This window comes from Phalacrocorax aristotelis, chromosome 3 (genome assembly GCF_949628215.1).
Source record: "Phalacrocorax aristotelis chromosome 3, bGulAri2.1, whole genome shotgun sequence".
Lineage (NCBI taxonomy): Eukaryota > Metazoa > Chordata > Aves > Suliformes > Phalacrocoracidae > Phalacrocorax > Phalacrocorax aristotelis.
In genome coordinates, this window is record NC_134278.1 from 2,019,610 (window position 1) to 2,032,919 (window position 13,310).

Consider the following 13,310-nt stretch of genomic DNA (forward strand, 5'->3'; position numbering starts at 1 on the left):
CCTGGAGCCGAGGGAGCACAGCTTTGCCCCCCCAGACCTGACCTATTCACCTTTAATTCGCAGGGAATTTGGGATGGAGGGAGGGATTTTCAACCCCCGTGGGTCTTTACGGCGGGGCAAGCACTCAGCCTGGTACCCGGGATGCTTTTTTGCCCCCCCGAGCAGCTCTGCAGCGTCCTTCCCCCGGGATAACCCAAAACCGAGCGCAGTGCTCCGTGCTCTCCGGCCGGTGATGCCAAAAAGGCCAACCCCGCTGGTGAGTTTTTGGCTCCCGGGAGCTGAGCTGGGTTCTTTCCTCCCCCCAGTCCTGTTGCTGATTTACTGGATCCCTCCCCAAACCGCACAGCCGAGGGGCGAAGGAGCGTTTGCAAGATGCGCTCTGCCGATGCAAACCCCGTGGCAACAGGCCGTAGCCCCTTCCGAGGGATGGGCCGTAGGAAAGCATTCCTGTAGGGAAGGGAAAACGGCTCGGATGCCATCCTGGGGTCTCGCACTCCTCCCCTCTATTTTAACTGCTCTTTTAATGAGGGATCTCAGAGCCCCTTTGCAGGTCAGCAACGTCCCCAGCGTCCCCAAAAGGGCTATTTTCCCCACGGAGGAAACGGAGGGTCCTGGATGAAGCAGTTTTCCGGGGCGTTAGGGGGTGTCGATGGGATGGAACCACATCCTCCCACCTGCAGCGCGAGTGCAGGGGAGGGAAGGGGAGGGAGGGGAAGGGAGGGAAGGGAAGGGAAGGGAAGGGAGGAAGGAGGGAAGGGAAGGGAAGGGAAGGAAGGAAGGAAGGGAAGGGAAGGGAAGGGAAGGGAAGGGAAGGGAAGGAAGGGAAGGGAAGGAAGGGAAGGGAAGGGAAGGGAAGGGAAGGGAAGGGAAGGGGAGGGGAGGGGAGGGGAGGGGAGGGGAGGGAAGGGAAGGGAAGGGAAGGGAAGGGAAGGGAAGGGAAGAGGAAGGGAAGGAAGGGAAGGGAAGGGAAGGGAAGGGAAGGGAAGGGAAGGGAAGGGAAGGAGGGAAGGGAAGGGAGGGGAGGGGAGGGAAGGGAAGGAAGGGAAGGGAAGGGAAGGGAAGGGAAGGGAAGGGAAGGGAAGGGAAGGGAAGGGAAGGGAAGGAAGGGAAGGGAAGGGAAGGGAGGGAAGGGAAGGGAAGGGAAGGGAAGGGAAGGGAAGGGAAGGGAAGGGAAGGAAGGGAAGGGAAGGGAAGGGAAGGGAAGGGAAGGGAAGGGAAGGGAAGGGAAGGGAAGGGAAGGGAAGGGAAGGGAAGGGGAGGGGAGGGGAGGGGAGGGGAGGGGAGGGGAGGGAGGGAAGGGAAGGGAAGGGAAGGGAAGGAAGGGAAGGAAGGGAAGGGGAGGGGAGGGAAGGGAAGGGAAGGGAAGGGAAGGGAAGGGAAGGGAAGGGAAGGGAAGGGAAGGGAAGGGAAGGGAAGGGAAGGGAAGGGAAGGGAAGGGAAGGGAAGGGAGGAAGGGAAGGGAAGGGAAGGGAGAGGGGAGGGGAGGGGAGGGGAGGGGAGGGAGGGAAGGAAGGGAAGGAAGGAAGGGAAGGGAAGGAAGGGAAGGGAAGGGAAGGAAGGGAAGGGAAGGGAAGGGAAGGGAAGGAAGGGAAGGGGAGGGAGGGGAGGGAAGGGAAGGGAAGGGAAGGGAGGGAAGGAAGGGAAGGGAAGGGAAGGGAAGGGAAGGGAAGGGAAGGGAAGGGAAGGAGGAAGGGAAGGGAAGGGGAAGGGAGGGAAGGGAAGGGAAGGGAAGGGAAGGGAAGGGAAGGGAAGGGAAGGGAAGGAAGGGAAGGGAAGGGAAGGGAAGGGAAGGGAAGGGAAGGGAAGGGAAGGGAAGGGAAGGGAAGGGAAGGGAAGGAAGGGAAGGGAAGGGAAGGGAAGGGAAGGGAGGGAAGGGAAGGGAAGGGAAGGGAAGGGAAGGGAAGGGAAGGGAAGGAAGGGAAGGGAAGGGAAGGGAAGGAGGGAAGGGAAGGGAAGGGAAGGGAAGGGAAGGGAAGGGAAGGCAAGGAAGGGAAGGGAAGGGAAGGGAAGGGAAGGGAAGGGAGGGAAGGGAAGGGAAGGGGAGGGAAGGGGAGGGAAGGGAAGGGAGAGGGGAGGGAGGGGAGGGAGGGAAGGGAGGGAAGGGAAGGGAAGGGAAGGGAAGGGAAGGGAAGGGAAGGGAAGGGAAGGGAAGGGAAGGGAAGGGAAGGGAAGGGAAGGGAAGGGAAGGAAGGGAAGGGAAGGGAAGGGAAGGGAAGGGAAGGGAAGGAAGGGAAGGGAAGGGAAGGGAAGGGAGGGGAAGGGAGGGGAGGGGAGGGAAGGGAGGGGAAGGGAGGGAGGGGAGGGGAGGGAAGGGGAGGGAAGGGAGGGGAGGGAAGGGAAGGGAAGGGAAGGGAAGGGACGGGAAGGGAAGGGAAGGGAAGGGAAGGGGAGGGAAGGGAAGGGAAGGGAAGGGAAGGGAAGGGAAGGGAAGGAAGGGAAGGGAAGGGAAGGGAAGGGAAGGGAAGGGAAGGGAAGGAAGGGAAGGGAAGGGAAGGGAAGGGAAGGGAGGGGAGGGGAGGAGAAGGGAGGGGAGGGGAGGGGAGGGAGGGAAGGGAAGGGAAGGGAGGAGGAAGGGAAGGGAAGGAAGGGAAGGGAAGGGAAGGGAAGGGAAGGGAAGGGAAGGGAAGGAAGGGAAGGGAAGGAAGGGAAGGGAAGGGAAGGGAAGGAAGGGAAGGGAAGGGAAGGGAAGGGGAGGGGAGGGGAGGGGAGGGAAGGGGAGGGGAGGAGAAGGAGAAGGGGAGGGGAGGGGAGGGGAGGGAGGGAAGGGAAGGGAAGGGAAGGGAAGGGAAGGGAAGGGAAGGGAAGGGAGGGAAGGGAAGGGAAGGGAAGGGAAGGGAAGGAAGGGAAGGGAAGGGAAGGGAAGGGAAGGGAGGGGAGGGGAGGAGAAGGGAGGGGAGGGGAGGGGAAGGGAAGGGGAAGGGAAGGGAAGGAAGGAAGGGAAGGAAGGGAAGGGAAGGGAAGGGAAGGAAGGGAAGGGAAGGGAAGGGAAGGGAAGGGAAGGGAGGGAGGGGAGGAGAAGGGAGGGGAGGGGAGGGGAGGGAAGGGAAGGAAGGGAAGGGAAGGGAAGGGAAGGGAAGGGAAGGGAAGGGAAGGGAAGGGAAGGGAAGGGAAGGGAAGGGAAGGGAAGGGAAGGAAGGGAAGGGAAGGGAAGGGAAGGGAAGGGAAGGGAAGGGAAGGGAAGGAAGGGAAGGGAAGAGGAAGGGAAGGGGAGGGGAGGGGAGGGGAGGGAAGGGGAAGGGGAGGGAAGGGGAGGGAAGGGGAGGGGAGGGGAGGAGAAGGGAGGGGAGGAAGGGAAGGGGAGGGAAGGGGAAGGAAAAAGGACTCATTCACAATAAGTAGCACAATTTCTTTCTTTTCTCAGCTTCCCTAAGTTGCCTCTTTTTCCCTCTCCCCCACCGTTCCTTTCCTGCACAAACTTCTTCAGCTTCTTGCCTTTAAATGCGAATTTCACAGGACTTTCTGCTCCGCTCTCCTCTCCTCCGTGCCAGGATGCTCCGAGCTGGAGTACCCCCATCAGCATCAGGGCTTTAAATGCCTGCTGAAAAATATTGTTTTTTTTTTTCCTTTTCCCCCAAATTCGGCCTCTCGTGCATCACAACTGAGCAAATTATTCAAATGTTCAAAATGCCACTAACGCCCTTCGGTTGGGGAAGTCGGAGCCGCGCTGGGCGCAGCGGCCTGAGGGCAAGGGGGTACCACAGGGGTCTTTTGATGGCTTTTTGGGTGCTTGTGCTGGTGCCACATGGGCGTGGGTAGAGGACGGCAACGTGCAGGTGCTGCACCGACCTGGGGCGTTTCTGCTGCCGAGAGCGGATGGCGGGAACCTGCGGGATCCCCAGCCCTGGCCCGGGCTGTGGGCAGGGATGTGCGGGCACTGGGAGTGCTGGGAAGCTGCCTACAAATCCCTCCCAGGTTGGATCCATAGATTTAGCAGCTTTTAAATAAACACATGGGGGTTGGTTTTACTTTGGAGCATTTTAAGGGGAAGGGAGCAGGACCCCAGTCCTTTTCTGGCTCTGTGAAGGGGGGGAGCGATCAGGACAGGGGGGATCCAGGATGGAGCGGGATCCTGGACAGATGCGAATCCAGGCCAGACAGGGATCTGGGATGGATGAGGATGCAGGACAGATGGGGATCTAGGATAGACAGGAATCCAGGATGGCTGGGCATCCAGGATGGATAGGGATCCTGGAGAGGAGGCAATCCAGGATGGAGAGGGATTGAGGATGGAGGAGGATCCAGGACAGACAGGGATCCAGGATGGACTGGGATCCTGGACAGGGCGGGATCCAGGACAAAGTGGGATCAAGGACGGATGGGGATCCAGGACAGACAGGGATCCAGCACAGCTGGAGATCAGGCATGGGTGGGATCCTGAGGGATGGTCCATGTATCTGGGATCTGGGATGGAGGGCATGGCCAGTGCTGGGGCAGAGGAGCTGGGCGAGAGGTGGGTGCCTGGGGAGAGCTCGGGGGAAGTGGGACAGGGCTGGTCCTGGGGTCAGGACTATGCTCCCCGGAGGGGTCTCAGGGGTGCTGGCTCCAGGGGTGCAGGACCCTTCATGGGGTGCAGGTCTCTGAGGTGCTGGCTCTGGGGGTTCAGGGCCCCTCCTGGAGCTGTGGGTTTCAAGGCTGCTGGCTCTGGGGGTGTAAGAAGCCTCCTGGGAATGCAGGACCCCTTTGGGGGCCACGGGTTTCAGGGATGCTGGATCTGGGGGTACAGGACCCCTCCAGGTGTTGCCAGTCTCAGGGGTGCTGAGTCTGAGGGGTGCAGGAGCCCCGCTTTGGGTACCAGCACCCCTCCTGGGGGGCAGGTCTCTGAGGTGCTGGGTCTGAGGGTGCAGGGGACCAGAAATCCTCCTGGGGGATAAAAGTTTCAGGGGTGCTGGGGGAGCAGGACCCCTCCTGGAGGTGCCCATCTGAGGGGTGCTGAGCCTGGGGAGGGTGCAGGATCCCCTCTTGGGGTACCAGGAACCCTCCTGGGGGTGCAGGTTTCAGGGGTGCTGGGGGTGCAGGACCCCTTCCAGGGTGCAGGTTACCCTGACATGCCCATGACGGCTGGAGACACGTTCTGCCGAGCCCGGGCACTGACGGGTGTCCTGCGGGAGCTGGGTGCGGCGGGTGCCACCCATCTACTGCTCCTGTCCAAAGTTGAGCGTCGAGAGGAGCCGGTTGCACCCGGCCCTGCCCAGCCCAGGGGTCCGGCACGGCCGTGGGGTGAGTGGCTTCCTCGGGAGTGGGAACTGCAGGGTCCCAGGCTACAGGGTGCCCCCAGCCCTGTCCCCACCCCAGGTTGGGGTGCCAAGAAAGGTGGGGTGTGGGCAGGCACCTCAAACTGACGCTGGTCTTGCTCATCTCAGGGCACAGCTGGGGAAACTGAGGCAGAGCGGGCTGGCATGGGATGCGGTGGGTTGGAGGGCTCGGCGGTGCGGGACATCACCGGTGCTCGGACCCAGCGTGTGCCCCAGGGCTGCCAGATCAGCTGGAGGAAGGTGGCTGGAGCATCCATTGGGAATAAATCCCTAATTAATTTTGTTCTACGGGCAAAAGCACCGTCAGGCTGAGGCCTGTCTTCACGCCCAGCTGGGGGGTGGGCCTGGCCTTGGAGCTGCAGGACCGTGGTGTCCCCAAACCCCAGCATAGCTCTGGGAGCCGGGACGCCGTGCCGGGAAGGCTGAGTCACAGCCGGCAGAGCGAGCTCAGCCTGCTCAGTGGTTTGGTTTGCCAGGCTCTCATCTTGGAAGCCAGCCTTGCCAGAGGAGCTCAGTTCACCCCGAGTTTTAGGCAGTGGGGTTTGGGTGGAAGAAGGAGCCAGGGATTTTTGGGGGGAGGCTGGAAAAGTGTTTTCTCAAGCAGGTTGGCCTCCCTGTGCTTGGTGTGGGTTCAGAGGCACCCCAGTGGGGATACCCAGTGTGATGGCATCACCCCCCCCCACCCCAGCGTCACCCCCCCATACCCCAGCATCACCCCCCCCCCCGCATGCTCCAGCTGGTTTTGCCACCCGCTGCCCCTCACTGCAGAGGCGAGAGCGGCCACCGCTCCGAGAACCCGGGGTGGGGATGGGGTACGCCTGCCTGGACCCTGCCGGCGAGCGGGGCCGTGGGTGCCACCACCGTGCACTTGTTTGACACACAGAGCTTTCCTGCACTCGCAATAGCCCCAAAATCCTCTCCTGCCAGAAAGGGAGAGAAGGGTGGGATGATGCTGGGCATCCCACTGGGATGAAAGGATGGGGAGGGATCCCTGGAAAAATTGCTTCTGATATTAAAGGGAGAATGGGAGCTCCACTCCAGCACCCCCTAACCAGCCCCCTGCACCCCGTTATTACCCCAGTCCCCCTCTGTGGGCCTGACCTGGGGCTCGTCTCTCCCCCAGCTCTGCCTCCCTCCAGGGCTCGATGGCGCTGGCAGAGGCTTCGGTGGCCCTGGGTGCCGCGGTGGCCTGGGGCTTGGCCAGCACCAGCCTCTTGCTGCTGCTCCTGCTCCTCCTCTGCTCCTTCTTCCACAGGTACGTTCCCTTGGAGGGGGGCAAAAAGGGGGCGGGGGGGGGCGGGATCGGTGTGTTTGGCTTCTTCCCGAGGGTTTGCCATGGATTTCGTGGGCTCCAGGGAAATGCCGTGGATGGGGAGGGGGTCACGTCCATGTCGGCGTGGGATGGGGAGCCAGAGCTGGAGGATGCTCTGGGTGCAACCAACCTGCGTGGGGTCAAGTGGAGAGGGGACGAGCGCTGGGGAAGGGGACACGGTGCGTGACTAAACAGAAAAGAGCAGCGAGAGGAGGGGATGGGGGGGCCTGTGTCACCTCCGAGCCCCCCCCCGAGCATCCCTGGGGATGGGACGCAGCTCCGCTCACCTCTCCCTCCTCCTTCCGCAGGGCGAACCGGCGGTTTTCCACCCAAAAAATGGAAGAACCCCCTGCGCTCGTCCGTGGGGTGAGACCCCCGGGGTCCCCACCGCGCCCTCGGCTGCCCATCGGTGGCTGCTCGGCCCGGCTGGAGGGCGGGGGGGGCCGGGGGGGGGCTGAGGGAACCCGGCCTGGCCCCACGCGGGTCACGCGTGCTTTGGGAGCCCTCCAGCGTCAGCCGGGGGAACAGCCCTCTCCTCGCCCCGCATTCACCCCAAACGGCTTCGATCGGCCCCCCGAAAAGCGGCAGGGCCAGGCAAAGGGTGGGGGGAGTTGGGATGGGGACAGCGGGTGGCCCCGGCCACGGTGGGACCCACCCCATGGGTGCCCCACCCCATGGGTGCCCCCACCTAGGGTTTGGTGGGGTTGAACAGAGGGGGCGTAGGTGCCCCCCTCCCCCGGAGCTGTTGGGCCAGTTGGGGCCAGTCGGGGCTGGCAGAGGGCAGCCCCCCGCCCATGGTCCCATGCTGACACCCCCGCCCGCCCCCCCCAAATCGTGGGTGCCCCTGAGCTCCCCAACACCTATGCTGCTGGCACAAGGGCTGGGGGTTGTGTGAGTGGCCGGGGGGTGCACAAGCGCCCAGGGGGGTGCACAAGCGGTAGCGGGGATGCTCGAGCGCTGGACGGGGATGCACAAGTGGGGGCCGGGGCGGGGCGGCAGTGCACAGGTACCCAGGGGGGATGCACAAGTGCTGGGGGAATGCACAAGTGCCAGGAGGGGGTGCACAAGTGCTGGAGGGACGTGTAAGTGGTCGGGGGATGCATGAGTGCCTAGGGGGGTGCACAAGTCTTGGGGGGACAACGCACAAGTGCCTGGGGAAGGGGATGTGCACAAGCGCTGGGTGAATGCACATGTGCCAGGAGGGGCTGCACAAGTGGTCAGGGGATGCACAATCTCCAGGGAGGATACCGGAGGGTCGGAGAGGGGGGATGCAGATGTACCGGGGGCAGATGCGTGAGTGCCAGGGGACTAATACATGAGCACCCACTTGTCTCCTTCCGCTGCAGGTGAGGCTGGCAAGGCTGGGCTCCGGCAACGGGGGAGCAGCACTGCTGGGGGGTAGGTCACGGCACGGGGGCACGGCCGCTGCGCCCCTCTGCCCTCTCTGGCCCTGCTGCTCCCAGGGCCCTCGCACACCCAGGGGTTGGGTGGCCCTGGCCATGGAAGGCCCGTGGGTCTCCCCCAGCTCCCACAGCAGGCGTGGGGTGCAGCAGGATTGGGCTCACCCCACATATTGGGATGCTGGCCATGCCCCAGGGAAGGGCCACGCCGGTGTCATGGAGCCGGGCACCACGGTCCGAAGGTCCCCGCGGACCAGCCTCACTCCGGCAACCCAGCCCGGTTAATGATTTGCCTGACGGATGAACTTGGAAGAGCTCAGGGGCTTGGCGGGAGTTCGAGCCAGCCCTTGGCTAGATGTGGGGGGCTTCAGCCCTGCACCCCCTCCCCGGCCGGGGTCACGGCAGCCAAAACAGAGGAAATTAGTGACGCTTATTAGCGGCAAGGAGCCGCTCTCCATCCCCGGGCACGGAGGAGAGGATGGGGATGCCCCATGGCAATGGTGAGGGCATTTGGGTGGGCAGGAGGCCACACGGGCTGGCAGCTGCATCCAAAAATCAGCTCCTAAAATTCCCAGTTACAGCAAAATATCCCAGTAAAAACCTGCTGGGCGTCCCAGTTCCTCCAGCAGGACCATGTCAGCTGTTTTAAAATATGCCCTGGCCTGCTCGGCGCCGGCAGAAAGAGAATTGCCTGGGGAAAGCTTTAAAAAAATGGTGTTTTAATGCTCCAAACCCTCCTGCCGGATTAAGCATTCAGCCCATTTGCTTTTCCACACAGCCGGGAACAAGTTTCTCTTCCCATTTACACCAGGAGTGCTTTATTCAGCATCGCTGGATAACGAGGACGATTAAACCCCACGTATTAATTTCCCCTTTCCGCCACGCCGCGGCTGAGCTTCGAGGCGCTCGAGCAAAATTCCTGCTTCTCTTTGCACCACAACGGGGAGCTCCTGAGTATTTTATGGGGTGGCTCTGCCAGCCTGCCCCCCCCCCCCCCCCGTACCCCATTTCTGGGGCACCCCTTGCCCTCTCCTGCTTTGCTGCAGAAGGATGGGGCAGGGACTCCCCGAAAGCGAAGCCTCGGCCCCTTGGGGTGCAGCAGGCGGGCTGCGGGGGTGCGCCGCGGTGCTCTCGCTGAGGTGCTCGCGTTGGGGCCTCACGGGGTGTCCACACTGGGGCTGGTGGTGGGGTGCCGAGGCTGGGGTGCTCATATCGGGGTGCCCATGTTGGGGTGCTTGCATTGGGGTGCTCATGCTGGGGTGCTTGCTTCGGGACGCTCAGGTTGGGGTGCTCATGTTGGGGTGCCCTTTTTGGGATGCTTGCATTGGGGTGCTTATGGTGGGGTGCTCAGGTTGGGATGCTCATGCTGGGATGCTCATGTTGGGGTGCTCACAGGATGCTAACGGAGGGCTCGTGCTAGGGTGCTCACTTTGGGGTGCTTATGTTGGGGTGTCCATGTTGGGATGCTTGCATTGAGGTGCTCACGGTGGGGTGCTCAGGTTGGGATGCTTGCTTCGGGATGTTAATGTTGGGGTTGCTCACTTTGGGGTGCTCATGTTGGGGTGCCCTTGTTGGGATGCTTGCATTGGGGTGCTTATGGTGGGGTGCTCAGGTTGGGATGCTTGCTTTGGGATGTTAATGTTGGGGTGTCCATGCTGGGATGCTTGCATTGGGGTGCTCACGTTGGGGTGCTCATGGGGCTGCTTTCTGCCAGGCTGGAGTTGGAGGGCAGTGAGGAGGCTGTGCTGGCCCTGAGGGGCTCTGGCCTGGATCCGACCCTGCAAGCTCCTGCACCAGCCTGTGCCTCCACCGCCATGCTGCAGGCACGTACGCACCCCGCACCACAGCTGGGGCAGGGAGCGACCCAGCTCCTGCACCCAAATCCCACAGGACCACCATACCCCCACATTTTTAAAACAGGAGGAGAAACACCCAGTTACGTAGCTTTTTCCAGAGCCTACTTCGCTTTCGGAGAAAACAAACCGGCTGGGCGTCCTGCTCTGCCAGCTCCCCGTGCTGACAGATCCTGCTCACAGAGCAGAGCCTCCTTCTTAAATAAATATTTGACCAAAGGCATGAGCCGCCGCACGGGAAGGCGGGCGGCAGGTCCCGACACCGCGCTGGCCCCGCTGCGGTCCCCCGCCACCAACCTGGGGATTCTCACCCTGTTTTTAATTGGCTTTTTATTATCTTTCTTGCTAAAAGTGGGGAGCGGAGACAGAAGTGGGAGCGGGACCTGTTTAATCCCATTTCCTCAGGGCTACTTTACCCTCGCATTAGCCAGGGATGACCCCCAGGGCGATGGTGCTGGGGGTACCCTCGCCGGTTCAGCACCCCCTCTTTTCCCTCCCTGCAGGCATCCCCTCTCCTGGTGAGCCCCAGCAGCAGGCAGACAGCCTGGTGGTGCCGGGAGACCCGGATAACGCCGGTGCGGGACACCCCAGGCTGCAGGTGCCGGGCTGGACACCCCATTCCCAGGAACTCTCCGGACCGTCTCCAAGGACCCCTGAGTTTCTGCGGCACCGACAGCTGCCGGTTCTGCCCGGGGATGCTGGCACACCTGCAGCGGACACTGCGCTGGATGCTGAGGGGACCATCTATGAAAGCATCCGGTACAAAGCTGGGATGCTGAAAAAGCCTTGGGATGCCGGCAGCACCCCGAGGGACTCCCCATCCCTGCCCACCAGGGATAAGCCGAGCATCCCGGTGCAGGAGGTCATCATCCAGGAGGAGCCGGGCAGCGAGGGGACCCCCAGCCCTGTGTACGCCCGGGTGTGCAAGCTGCACCGGGCACCGCAGCCCCAGCAGCCCCCCAGCCATCCTGAACCCCAAGAAGAAGCACCTCCATTGCTGCCAGAAAAGCACTTTGATGTGGCATAGGATGCCCTGGAGATGTTTTGGAGCTGCCTCGAGCCTGGCCAGTTTGTACAAGCTCGATGGAGGTTTTCCCCAGCTGCAGGCAGGAGCGTGGGCTGGCACGGGCAGCAGCCCTGGAGAGCTGCCTGCTCCCTTCCTAACTCTAAAATCAAGTGTGGGTGGCCTGGATTATCCCCCAGCATCCGGCACGAGGGTCCCCGAGTGCCCCTCTGGGACATCCCCATTGCTGGGGCCCCATGTGGAGCGGGCGGTGGGGTTACACCATGCAGGGTTGGCCGAGGAGAAATGGCAGAAGAAAATTGTGTGATTATTTTTTGGAGAAACTCCAAAAAAAATCCACAAATTATTTCCACACGTCATCCAGCTCCGATCCCCTGGGAAAAGTCACCTGTAGCATGGTCTTGCTTCCCGGAAGCTAGAGGTTATGGATGAGCAGCTATGTAAATAGTCCTTAATTGCTATTTTAATTGTTTTTAATGAGCGTGCTGTGCTCTGCTTCATCCCTGGGGCAGTTTGGATGGGGTCTGCCAGGGGGACGAGCATCCTGCAGCCAGGGTTCAGGCAGGAGTGGGGAGAGCGGCCGCCTTCTGCTGGATCCTAGGTGTGGGCTGGCCTGATAGAGCAGTGAGACTCAGTTTATCACCTCCCCAAAAAGGCTGGCAGGGCCCCAGGGAGGCCTGTCGGGCAGCGTGGAACGGGAGCGGCGGTTACGTGCGGTGACTGAGATAACACTGTTGTGCTTCTTCCCGGGGTGTCCCTGTACCTCCGCCACGGCTGCAACCACCACCAGCCCCCGGCAGCCCCATGGGGACCGGCACGGACCCAGCTCCCCCTCTTCCCCACTTTCCATCACCCCGCCTTTGCCATTTGATGGCAGCCACCAGCGGATGCTCATCCCAAAGCAGGCAGAGCGAGGAGACCCAGTATCCCTGTCCCACCACCGAGGCAGGAGGGTCTGGCCGTTCCCATCTCCCAGCTCTCCATCCCAGCAGTCGCCCATCCTCTCTTCCCTCCTTCTCTCATCATATAAACCTCCAAAGCAGCCTGGGCTACACCCCCAAGCACTCCTCCTTCTCCCCTTTTTGCTCCCAAGTTCTGCATCCCAGAAAAACACCCAGCCATGTCCCACCAGGACGTGGCATCGTCCCCCCAGACCCGCCTCGCCGGGCTTTGCTTCTCTCCTCCTGTATCCGCCCCCACTGGCACCAACGCTGGCAGCCGACGTGCCGCGGGCCACAGCGGAGAAGCCGGGGAGGAGACTTTGCCGGTGGCTTTATTGGGGCTGAGTTAGAGAGTCAAAGAAAAAAAGGGATTTCTCTTTAAAGGGAAAAAAAAAACACAAAAAAAATAGCCTGCAACATTATTCCTGGCTCAGGAGCCAGGGACATTTCTATTTTCATTTGTTGCTAGTTGGAAGTGTGCTGCTGCATGCAGCGGGATGAGTCATCTCGGCACAGCCCCGGCACGCCGGGTCCGGCACGACTCTGCCGGCGCGGCCGCGTTCGGTGAGGCGAGGTTTGGGTGGCTCAGAGCCACGGGGAGTTAGAGGTTTCTGCTGGGCTGGGCCTCGCCCCCGGCCTGCAGAGCCACCACCCCCCATAAGCACCGGCTACCGCTGATGGAAGGAGGTGCTGCCGCTCGGGGGCTACAGGCAGCTGACCCCTCAGGGACTGGCGGGGGCTGTATGCTCACCGGCCTCCCTATACACTCACTGGCCTCCCTACACACTCCTCCACCTTCCTGCACACTCACCTGCCTTCCCATATGCTCAACACCCTTCCTATATGCTCTCCTGCCCTCCTGTACACTCATCTGCCTTCCTATACGCTCATCCGCCCACCTACACACTCACCTGTGTTTCCATATGCTCAATTGCATTCCTATACGCTCACCTGCCTTCCTATACACTCATCTGCCTTCCCATATGCTCACCTGCCTTCCTATATGTTTATCCTCCCACGCACACACTCACCTGCCTTTCCAAATGCTCAACTGCCTTTCTATATGCTTATCTGCCTTCTTAGACATTAACCTGACCTCCTATATACTCACCTGCCTTCCTATATGCCCACCTGTCTTCCTATATGCCCATCCATGTTGCTATACACTCACCTGCCTATACACTCACCTACCTTCCTATATGCCCACCTGCCTTCCTACACATTCATCTGCTTTCCTACACGTTCACCTGCTTTCCTATATGCCCATCCACATTCCTATACATTCACCTGCCTTCGTATACACTCATCCGCCTTTCTACCCACGCACCTGCCTTCCTATGGAATCCTCTGCCTCCCTGCCCATAGGTGCTGTTGGTAGCATCCCCCCGAGCCGGGGCAGCGTCTCCACGGCCAACCAGTGGGGCAGGCATGTGTATCACTCCGCACTGTCTGCAACCCTATATAAAAACATTAAAAATTGAGATTAAAGGGGAAAATAGCGTCGCCCCCACCCAGCAGGTTTCTCTTC

The 13,310-nt window shown here is 61.5% G+C and overlaps 1 protein-coding gene across 1 annotated transcript; it reads left to right on the forward strand.

Annotated features, from left to right (window-relative positions):
• The first annotated feature begins 5,137 nt into the window (after window positions 1-5,137).
• On the forward strand, window positions 5,138-11,322 carry LOC142054220 (uncharacterized). The gene is made up of 5 exons (XM_075086472.1): window positions 5,138-5,217; window positions 6,376-6,507; window positions 6,873-6,930; window positions 7,911-7,962; window positions 10,321-11,322. The coding sequence occupies exons 2-5, from the start codon at window positions 6,398-6,400 to the stop codon at window positions 10,842-10,844; spliced, it is 744 nt and encodes a 247-aa protein (XP_074942573.1). The 5' UTR covers window positions 5,138-5,217; window positions 6,376-6,397; the 3' UTR covers window positions 10,845-11,322.
• The last annotated feature ends 1,988 nt before the right edge of the window (window positions 11,323-13,310 follow it).

Bases quoted from the DNA above. Each gene is read 5' to 3' on its own strand.
- LOC142054220 (XM_075086472.1), top strand. From the start codon at position 6,398: ATGGCGCTGGCAGAGGCTTCGGTGGCCCTGGGTGCCGCGGTGGCCTGG. The intron at 6,931-7,910 runs GTGAGACCCCCG...CTTCCGCTGCAG, and splicing joins CCCCTGCGCTCGTCCGTGGG to GTGAGGCTGGCAAGGCTGGG. The intron at 7,963-10,320 runs GTAGGTCACGGC...CCCTCCCTGCAG, and splicing joins GGGAGCAGCACTGCTGGGGG to GCATCCCCTCTCCTGGTGAG.